The sequence below is a fragment of the Arachis duranensis genome, chromosome 3 (genome assembly GCF_000817695.3).
Source record: "Arachis duranensis cultivar V14167 chromosome 3, aradu.V14167.gnm2.J7QH, whole genome shotgun sequence".
Taxonomy (NCBI): domain Eukaryota; kingdom Viridiplantae; phylum Streptophyta; class Magnoliopsida; order Fabales; family Fabaceae; genus Arachis; species Arachis duranensis.
The window spans coordinates 127,667,594-127,679,307 of NC_029774.3; the positions used below are offsets into that span (position 1 = coordinate 127,667,594).

The following is an 11,714-nucleotide window of genomic DNA, read 5'->3' on the forward strand; positions in this document are numbered from 1 at the left end:
TGAATTACAACTCTGAAAATACTTTATTTGTTGAATTATTAAACTAAAAAAAATTAAATTAATAGTTAAAAATGACGATAAAAAATAATAAATTTTGATGATTATTTAACATTTTTTATAATAATATGACTCGTTAAGGTAAAGTATTATTTGGTTCCAAGGTTTGAATTAAATTTTAATTTAGTACTTAACGTTTTAAATATCTTATTTTTAGTCTCAAAAAGTCTTGAACATGTTTAATATTATCCGATAATTAAATTTGACATAAACAATTATTATATTTACTAACTAGAGAAAGGATTTATTTTTTTTTTTCATAAGATGAAGAACCACAAGAATAAGTGTTATAAGAACATTTTAATTATGTTTTCTAAAAAATATAATTTAACAATATTGTTTTTAATGTCTATTTTAGTTATTATGTTAATTATGCGTCTCAAATTCAATGATAAGACAATATTAAAGCTATTTGAAATTTTTTGAAATAAAAAAAACGTTTAAAATACTATGACTAAATTAAAATTTGACTTAAATATATTAGAGATAAAAATATTTTATCCTAAAATGTCAGGAGGTTTCAGCATAGTACACAATGAAAAGCAAAAAACTAAAATAAAATAAGGTAGATTGCATACATTCCTCGCTCCTAGGACAAGACAACAAATTAGAGGTTGTTGGAAGAAAAGTTAACGGCTTCAGCTTCATCGTTCCATATATATTATATTGCATGAGTTGAATAATAATGGAAACCAAACTTTATTTACTGCGAATTTTCAAATTAAAGTCTATGTAATATATGTTATCTTTTGGTAAGTCCATTCGAACAAAAGTATATATAATATATTAATAAACTACTAAACCACAAAAATGGACAAAAAAAATCAAAGAATTCAACGAACATACACATACTGGGGGGCCAAGTGATGAACATGATGATTGTTATTGCATTATGCACAAAAATTGCACCTCGCTCTATATGTTTTAATTTCTCTACTGTATGCTTGTCGCCCTAATTATTTCTCTAATTCTCTCTATATATGGATACAAATTAAATAAATGAATAAAATAAATTAGAGAGTTATAGTTCCCTGGTATCTTGTGAGCTCAGTCGTTTAACCAAGATATCTAAAGCTTCCTTCATCCACCAATGCTGACAAATTTCTCTAGCTTGAGGCACTGTCATCCAAACTCTTTTCCTTAGATTTTTCTCAGGCCAGATATCAAGTTGTTGATTGACAAACAAAGGGAACATGTGCCCTTCATAGTAAATGCCATGTCTTTTGCTAACGAAATTCCATTGACCCAATTGATTCCCAACGCTTCCAATCACTCCGGCTTCTTCTATGGACTCTCTAGAAGCTGCTTCTTCTAAAGATTCATCAATTTCCCATCCTCCTTTCGGGAACATGAGCGCCTCTCCTTTCTGTGAACTCACCAATAATACCTCCAATTCCAATTCATTGCTCATCATATCTTCCTTGAATCTATAAGGTATACATCTGCAACAATATATATATATTAGAGTCGGATTATATTTCAATTTTATAAAATCACTTTCATTCAAACTCCAGTTTCACAAACGCTAATCCAAACACACACTGAATCAATGAGCTGACTAATTAAGGAGGACTACTTACCCAACCACTTGGCGGCCGCCGGTGTTGTTGTATCTTTGCAAGTGTCTGCCGGATCGAGAAACCAACAAGCATACTGCTGCCATCTTTCTTGATTATTATTATTATTATTATTAATTGTATATAGATAAGAAGAAAATTAAAGAAAGCGATATACGATGGTGGTGGTGGAGAGAAAGAGTGGGGAATGATAGAAGTATATATAGAAATGAAAGAAAGTAAAAAGAGTTAGTTGTTAGTATGTTGTAAGCAACTTAGCATCATATGAAACGCGTAATCTTAATAAGACACAGCACATCGAGGCTTCTGTGTCGTTTCGTTCCATTAGGATTCTTTTCCAGTTTCAAAGAAAGTCAATATTTACTACCCATCTCGTTATTCTTATTCTTATTATATATTTATATTATTTTAATGCAAGTGAAGGGGTTTGATAATTGATATTCCTTTAGGCCACGGAGTCCACGCTCATAAGCCATATAGCCATAGCCTACACGGCTCGAGAGAAGATCCAATCAATTTCGTTGACTTTTTTTGAGAATAAAATACGCTGCATACGCAAATACGTAATGTGAAGGCCGAAGAATTTGTAAATAAATACTAAATGGGCTACCGGCCCCCTTTCCCATTTTTTTAATTAATTAAACCAAAAAAAAAAGAAACTGTCAGCATATTTCATTTTAACACGATTTTCGTTTGCTTAATTTTATTTAAATATTTTGGTTGCTCAAATTAAAGGATAATTATCATCAACACAACGTACTACTAAATATTTTCAAAACTTTTTAACTACACACTGAAATTGTAAACTAGCCTTGAAGTTTCTTTTTTGGGTGTTGGGTTGCCCCTCCTACAGTTTCATTTTTGGACATGGGTTTTGGTATTACTCGAATGTTATATTTAAGTAGGATAATTTTTTGCTGGGCTTGCTGATTTTGGATCATAGTGTTAACTGTTAAGAGAGAAAAGGTTTAAAAAAATATGTTTGATCTACCGGGTCTTATGCCAAGCCATTATGTGTGTTAAAAGATTAACCCAAATTTCAATAACACATATTCACCAAGCCAGCCCAAAGGAACCAAAGTATTTAAAAAAAAAAGTGTTGGTTTTCTTTAACAGTTAAGAAACTTTAATTATGGTTTGAATTTTGTTTTTCATTGTTCTTTGTTGTTTATTTTCTTTTATACTTTTGTTATTACACCTTATTGTATTGAGCTCCTTTATTTTCAAAATATATATATATATCCTAATTCATAAGTCTGTCTGTTTGTCCTTTTTCTTTAATTTACAAAAAAATTCATTCATAGAAAAAGATTAAATGCACTTACAAAATAAGAGAAAATATTAGATCTAAATCTAAGAATGAAAATAAGATATGCACTGTATTGAAATTATGTGCGGTGAGTAAATACAAAGTTCGACTAAAGAGAATCTTAATAAGTAGGAATATATATAATAATGTGCATCATTAGTTCCTAAATCCTCACAAATTGTGCATTGTGAACTTTTTTTTCTTGATTAAACTCAAATATTTTTCTTATTCGCACGTATTTTTATGAAAAAAACAATTTTCTTATCTGTTTTGTTTGTTTTAGAATTTGTGAAACTACAAGACTATGACATTGAACACTAACAAACAAGCACTATATGAATATTAAGGAGTGGAATTTAAAATTTTAGATTTGTTGCTTGTTGGTATGTTAAATACTAAACTAAACTAACGAAACTGTTTTGTGGTCAAAGGTTGAATATCATTGGATACTATTGGATTATGTAGTTGAACTGCTTCACCTTTTTTCCTTGGCATTTGTTATTGATGATTTGTGAGAATCCTTGAGTTGACTGGTCTCCCAAATGAACCTCACACACGTATACGATGAATCATTGACAGAAAACAATTAGGCGACGCATGTTGGAGTGGACCAATTAAAACTTATGGAGTTGTACCAACACTCATTTCATTTGACATTTGACAAGAAGGAATATGTAATGGAAAAATTAGGATAGGACATAGGAGTATAGGACCAATGCTAGTAAGTGAAAACACCCTTAATGTTACTGATTTGACCCAAATTATTAAAATAAATTTGGTTATGGTGCAAATAGAAAACACATGGGCAGAGGAAAAAGCGGTTATGTGAACACATCATGTAATAGAATTTGAAGGAAGCGGAGTTAGTTGGCTTTTTATTAGGTTGAGTGGCTTCCCTAATTGTCGTTTTAGGTGTCATTGCAAATGGGTAATAAATAAATAACAAAAATATTATTCATACACTAAAATCAATTACAGAAATAAATTAATCACTGTTTTAGACAAATATCAATACAATGAAATAATAATAAGTGAGAATTCGACGTTACAAGGTGTTAGTTTTGCAAGTGTGAAGAGTGTTAAAGTTAGTCTTACATAAAAAAAATAAAAAAGAGTGAGGAGTTTATAAGATGAGAGACCTATTAATTTAACACCTTAAAATTTTAAATTGGATGTGATATTTTTTTTATCTTATGTTCTCTTTTAATTTTTTTCCAGAAATTATCAAATTCTAANTTAAGAGACGCATATTATAAATTTATAATATAGTTGAATAAATAATGGCATGAAGAGTTGTAGAAACTAGAAAGTGTTTCACAGTTGAAGCATTTTTAATTCATGTCGTGGAAACCATTTATAGAAGAGGTGCTTGTTGTAGAGCGTAAACGGCAAACAGATGTGAAATTTTGTGACTTTTCATTCTCATTATCACGGACATTGCAAACATGCTCCCTCCACGTGTTTGATCACATTTCCATCTCACTCTTCTCCTTTTGATATTTTATTTTCTTTATGCTGCCACAATTTAGTGCGAATACAAATATCACCGTCTATTTATTTCCTTGTCATATTCAAATATTTGAGAACTTGAAGGATACCTAACATTTTATCACCTAGGAAATTAAACAAGCTTGCACCTATAATATTATGCTAGTATTGTTTTTGACATAAATTTTGTTTTTGTCGCGACATCTTCAAACTATTTATTTAGGGTGAGCTGTTATTTCTTCATTTATCTTTTTTAAAAATAAAATTTGAAATAATTAATAATATTTCTTTACTTGCTTAATTCAAGAAATTCATGATTAATAATTTGTAAAATAAATTAAAACGGATAAGAACAGAGATGTGTGCTAGAAACAAAAGTAGAGACAAAAATTTATTTTCCATTCTCAAGATTCACTTGAACTCGATATATATCACGAAAAAATGAGACGAATTTATTTAATTCGATGTGAATTTATTCATTTCAATCTTATAAGAGACCTTTTTTCAATCACAGAATGTATATTGTTTTAGATAAATAATAATATATGAAATGATAATTAAATAAAAATTCGACATTATTATAAAATAGAGTCTGCTAGAGAGTCAATAGAATATTTGTATAATGTGTATGCTCTCATCCCAAAAGTTTATGTCAATAGAAAAGGATAACACTAATAATTATATTTTTAATACTTTTTAAATCTTCATTGTACACATTATACAAATATTCTGTTGGCTCTCTATACTTCCTCAGTAAAATAACATCCAATATAGTAATAACCACATTATTAATTCATGAAATCGTCAAATCATAATATTATTAAATATGCAAAAAATTGTAATTTCGGAATAAAAGAATAAAAAGAAAAAGAACTTAACCAGTAAATTCTAAATTGGAAAACAGTACAAAAAATATATTATTAATTTAAGTATTAAAGTATTTTATAGATTATCTCTGACCTAATTTTACTTTTATTAAAATAAGAATTTTTTATTTATTCAACTCATCAGTTTGTGATTAATACACCTGATTCAAACATATATATTAAAGGAAAAATTTAAGTACAGCAAACGTGAAGTGAAGTTGGTAGCTAAGAGTTATTAGATAAAAATTTTATTAAATTAATTAAATTATTTAACGATTCTCAATTATTAATTTCATGTGAAATTGACTGCACATTAATTTTGACCGTATATTATATGATATGATGTAAACACACACATGTTTCTAAAACAGCATAGGTTAACAGTCAATAATTAATTACAAAATGGACATTTGTAAATTAAGGTGAAAGTGAATAAAGGGAATTTATTAATGAGGGCATGGATGTCTTTTTGTTTTCATGGCGATTAATAGCTCGAAAGCAACAGAATATGGGTTAGATTTGTAAATTTGAAACACATGGAAGGTGGTCGTTTTGGCAGGTAATCATCGTTATCACATAACAATAATTAATATTTTTTAGGTATGAATTCAAAATCATCCAAATGGAGGAGGTGGAATCCCGTAATAAAACTCTTCATTCTAACAAATTTGTTAGAAATATTTTGATGATATAGATTATTCTCTTTTTCATTTTTAATTAAATTTATTATAAAATAAAATAAATCTTAAAAAAAAATTAAAACAAAAATTTGTTCAACCAATCAAAAATTATAAAATTTATTATAAAGTATGATATTTGGTGTGTGTATATATATATACACGAGAGGGCTTGGTAAGTACATAGCAATCCATCTATCCAGGTATCGATCCAAAAAGGAAGCAGCCAAAGAAGAAGAGGAAGATGGAGGAGGAGAAGGGGAAGGAGAAGGAGATGGGGTTAGGAGTGCATAGCCAAGTGATAAAGATAAAGAAAGAAACAGAGAAAATAAAGCACCCATCTCTGAGGCGTGTTAATAGCAGAGATGTCAACCGCCTTCGCTCTCGCTCCCCTCTTGGCTTAGCTCACCCTGCCAGGCCTTTCCTTCTTGGTAATGCTTAATTACGTCTTTCTCACTCCTACCTACTCCTATGTATATATGTAGTCTTCCTTTGTTTATATCTTCTGTTTTTTATGTGTATCTACTATATCTACTACCATCTCTATGTGGTTCTGGACTTCTTCCTTGTACATGTTTTTAGTGTTATAATATAGGCCATCATCATTAATACGATGCCTCCTCTTTGATTCATTTCTTCTTGGTCCAATGGATGAATTGCTCTGAAATTCTACCATGATAATTAAGACACCAATATATATATATATATATATTTTAATTATTATTTTCACATAAAAACATCTTCTAATCACCTTCCGACCCACCAATTCGGTGCTCCTCTACTTAACTACTTAACTCCAGTAAAATCAATACAATATTAATTCGTTGAATGCATGATTACAATTTGTGTTGCATGTGGCTAGAATACGTTCTGCATTTGGACCTCTGTTTTTTAATTATCTTTCGAGCTGTTTCGTGAACAACTCGGAATTTAAAAAATAATAATGCTCTCTATACCAAAATAATCAGTTATTATACCATTAGAATATATTTATATAATTTAAGTTTTTATACATCGTATCATATGGATAAATAATTTTTAAATTCGTGATTTCAAAATTAATCCAAACACATAAATATAACTTGTACAAACAATCAATCATATATTAATTATCACATGTAAATGATTTTTACATTCACTATTTAAATTATCTAATAACATCTAAATACTACATGATTCTAGCAAAGAAAAAAAAAAATCAAAACGCACGCTCTGACCAAATATTTAGTGTAACACGTAAACTGAGGGCATAGCAACACGTTGCCGAGAAGTGTTAATCTCCACATCGTTTTGTAGCTAATATCCACGTGTGAGAGATAAAAAAGTACGAAACTTTGATTTTTCCACTGATTTCGTGTCCACGTGGAGCCTACATATCGGACGACCAACGATTTTTCATCTCACTCACTCCGCCTACTCGCTCTCTTTTTAATGCACTAAAATAAATATGAAAATTTGAACCATGGTTGCAAAGTTGGACCCATATTTTGCTATGAGATCTCTTGATTTGGTAGACTATTATTCTCCCAACCCACAACTCCAAGGTCAACCAACTAGCATCCCGTATCCATGTTTTAACACAACAGATTCTCGAAATAACTGCAAAATCTAATGACTAAATTGACCTAATAGCATATTCGTGGTTGATATTCCTAAAAGTTCAATGAAAATCCGACCCATACTGAGTAAAAGACATGGCATCCATTTTTAGAAAGTCAAATAACAATGGCGTGGGAAAAGAGCGATTAAAATACTGAATAGCATATTGGCAAATACGTTCTCCAAGGTTCATAGGCTTAGCCTTCGGCACTCACTGTTGTTTCCTTGAAAGAGAGAAGCTTTACCCTCCTTGAGAGAGATCTCATGGCATCAACAATCACATATTTCTTTTGGATTCTGTATTGAATGGCCAATTCCGTTGAACCTAAGGCACCCTGTTTCAGCAGTGATTCATCATCCATTATTTTGGTGGGGAAGTGTCCCAGTGCAATCACACACAGAGCTATAAGCGTACGTAAGACAGCTGTCTCATTTGCAACACCCAGCGGGGCTTCGGCTGATAAAGACTTGAGTGTGTTGAGGTCATGCTTCCGCACGGTTTCCATACTACTTGAAAGGAGTACTCTCAATGCAGCCAACAAACGCCCCTCTACTACATCTTCACCACCAATGCTCACCTGTTAAAAAGAAAACAAATAGAAGTAAACTTGTGCTGTGGCTCGGATGAGGAATTCCTTAACTCTCTGATCTACATCTACACAACCCAAATCATGAGAACTTCTCGACCATAAAACAAGTGATTATCCGATCATTAACCTTAGACAAGCCAAAATGGCAATTTAGTTACACTAACCCCTAGCACAAGTGATTAAAGATTTGAGTTAGTGCCTTGTAGATCCACAAAGCACGGATTCAATACATAAGCTGTTCCCATTTCCCCAAATGTCCCCTGGCCTAGGGCTATAAGTGAGCTGAGCTAGACTAAGTTCGAGCTTGGCTCCCGACTCGACTTATTAACAGTCGAGCCTATTTCGTAAGATCAAGCTCGGCGCAACAAAAACTCACGAGCTGGCTCAAATAATAGGAACATAATTTATAATTCTATATCAATAAATTATAACTTATATATATTGAAAAATATTTTTAAAAAAATCAATTTTATATATCCTTTATCTATCAATTATAAATTTTTTATTTATGTCCTATATCAAAATTATATATAAAAAATGACTATAAAATTTTAAATAATTAAGAATATTAATATATATGTAAAATTATATATATATAATCGAGTTAGCTCACGAGCTAATGAACTGAGCTTATCTAAACTCAAACTCGGCTCACCAACTCACGAATTCAGCTTATCGAGTTATTAACAAGTCGAACTCGAACTGGCTCATGAGCTGGCTTGACTCACTTCCAGGCCCTGCCTATGCTAGAAACCATTAACAAATGAAAGATAAAGATTGAAGAAGAAACCTTGAGATCTGAAGCTTCCCCAGCAAGATTTAGCTGAGCAAGAATCTGTTCCTGCCATGGAGCAGGTGCTGAGAAATTTGGTGATGAAACTCCAGCTGCTGAGCTTGCAGCATCCAAAAGAGCACCATCGTATTTCAGTTCAATGCAGTCATACGGGTTTGATTGTATCACAAATCCATAATCAAGAAGGAAAAAATCATTGTTTAGACAGCCATAGTTAAGTAATAAAGGATCATCTTCTTTGATTGCTGTCTCAGCCACAACCTGAGGAAAAGAAAGAATTAATCCAGCAAATACAAATCCAGATTTGTATTTTATCTTGAAAGTTTAGCTGTGGGAAGCGGAGAGTATATAGGAAAGAATATGAAAAAACATACCTTCACTTGCATTTTTTTGCTACTAGAGTCTTTTTCCTGAACAATTCTGGCATTTGGATTGAAACTATGATTGCACATATCAATCAGAGGGAGCATCATAGGTATGTCAATATGGATCCCATCTGGCTGTTTGTCACCATATAAACGGAATGCTCTTGATGAGACTGCTGACATAGCCCATCCAAGAGAAGATGCATCTACTTCTTGGCCACCAAAAGGATGCTTATCTGGTGTGAGATTGACTAAGGCATGCTTGACTTCTTGCTCAAAATCAAGAAGAAACCGACATCTTTTGTTCACCTGTCTCATGAAATTGAATTAAATTAACCTCACACTACCACACACACACAGAGCTTAACAGAAGCTTGGGGTGGAAGCTGCCCTATTCCAAGCTTAAAGTGTGCCATATTCAGATTTTGGTGTTACTTACCTGTGCAGACTCAAGTATTACCCACAAAGCTCAAACCAACAGAAAGATGAAATGCACACCAAAACAGTCTGGCTAAGCAGTTGAGATGAGTTTATATGTTCATATTACAGAAACAGAGAACTTAAAAATATGAGATCAACTAGGTTGGTAAAATCATTTGTCCTGTGAAGATGAAATCTACACAGGTAACCAAAGTTTCTAGAGCTTCATCTTTCCTAAATGGTTCATGCAATTTTACTACAATACCTGGTGAAGAAGAGGAGCATACTGCAAGTTCTTTATATCCTCTCCGGGAAAGAAGATAGGGACAGTGTATGTTTCCGGGAGATTGCTGATGTATGGCCACCAAAAGGATCCAACTTTAGCTCTTTCTTGAAGCAGCTTCAAACCTAGCCTCATGGCCCACAGTTCCTCTGGCAAAAAGCTACCACAGTGTCCAATTTATTTACATTGAAACCTAAACTCCGTTCCTCTAACTCAAATAAAATTCCCAATCATATGTTCGATAAATTGATAAACCCTAAACTTGAGATCAATGCAAAAAACGTTGAAGGAAGTGAGGAGGGGAGTACCAGGAACATGGCGTGCCAACTGAAGGAGGAGAGAGTGGGTGGCGTCTTGGTGGTTAAACCTCAAGGGAATGTGGTCGGGGAGAACGATAAGGTCGGAACCCTTGGGGATTTGTTGGTTGGCGAGTAAGCCGAGACCGTGGGAGGGATGAAGTGCTATCTTGATGGCAGGGTGGACGAAGCCGCCTTCTCTGGTAACCCACTTGATGAGGTCCGGTGGGTGGGGAACCAGTCGCGCAGGGTAGGACGATGAGGCGGCGCATGTTAGCGGACGCAGGTGCGTCATGAGGTTGGACGCCGCCGGGATGTTATCACGCTTTGTATTTTTTTTTTTCATTTAAAAAAAAAAAACAAAATATTTAAGGAGTATTTTTTTTTTCAAAAAGATCCATATATTTATCGACATACTCAAACCCTGAAACCCACAACCTCTTACATGAATATAAGGAAATTATATTATTTGAGTAATAGTTCATTGGCTTTAAAACTAAGATAAAAATGGGAGCATTCCAAGAAATATCCGAATTTACTTTTACGCGTCACTATTTCTAACAAATTTTTTACTTAACGCATGAATATATATAACTGTCTTTTTCATTTGGATTTTGTTTTTGTTTTTGAATTTTTTATGTGTTTTCTACATTCTCTTCTTTCTTTGCGTTCTCTTTCTTTTCTTCGTTTTCTGCATTCTCTTCATTTAATATCAATGTTCTTTTATCTGATTTGAATATCTAGATCAAATTTTTTAAAATCAAGCACTGAAATCCGTTGAATAGGTATTTTATTTTCGAAGACAATGAATGATTTAAGTTTAGACTATCAATTGAATTAGAGCGAATTGAATTATTGTTTTGAATCGAATTAAGTGGCTGAGGTGTAGTTCGAATCTAGTTTATGTAGTTCGTTAGTAGTTTATGATTGTGTAGTTGAATAATTTCTGTGTAAAAACTAAGAAATTTATGTGTTATTGTTAAAAAATCTCGGTGTTATTTATTCAGATAAATTCTGCATAATTCAAAACTCTTTCTCTTCCTCCTCCTCATCTTCTGCTGCTTCATCTTCTTCTTTTTCATCTTTTTCATTATCAACATCTTCCTTTTTTTCATCTTTTTCTTCTTATTTTACCTTTTCATGTTTCTTATTGTTTTACTCTTTTAGTAAGAATAAAAATAAAAATAATCAAATAAAAAAAAAATAATACATAATACTATAAAATTACAAAAAAAATATTGAACCTACATTTGGCAAATGCTTCAAAGCAAACTCCCTCTGGCATGTGTATCTTGGATCTGTTTTGTGCAAAACACCATGTCCGTATCCAGGAATAACCTGGTGATCCAAAAGAGAATAGCCAAAACCCTATTAACAAAATTTCAATACTTCTC

At 32.2% G+C, this 11,714-nt stretch overlaps 2 protein-coding genes across 2 annotated transcripts; both read right to left on the minus strand.

The window, feature by feature from the left end:
• Positions 1 to 921: 921 nt before the first annotated feature.
• LOC107481462 (nudix hydrolase 17, mitochondrial) lies at positions 922 to 1,810 on the minus strand. Its single transcript, XM_016101738.3, has 2 exons — positions 1,638 to 1,810; positions 922 to 1,499 (listed from the first exon to the last, which is right to left on the minus strand). Exons 1-2 carry the CDS (start codon positions 1,718 to 1,720, stop codon positions 1,079 to 1,081), a joined length of 504 nt encoding a protein of 167 aa, XP_015957224.1. The 5' UTR covers positions 1,721 to 1,810; the 3' UTR covers positions 922 to 1,078.
• Positions 1,811 to 7,459: 5,649 nt separating this feature from the next.
• Positions 7,460 to 10,614, minus strand: LOC107481461 (uncharacterized; the record flags this gene model as incomplete). The annotated part of the gene is given in 5 exon segments (XM_016101737.3): positions 7,460 to 8,151; positions 8,954 to 9,217; positions 9,331 to 9,630; positions 10,007 to 10,173; positions 10,333 to 10,614. Coding segments are annotated over 5 exon segments (1,394 nt in total), but the record flags the coding sequence as incomplete, so codon positions are not given.
• Positions 10,615 to 11,714: the final 1,100 nt, after the last annotated feature.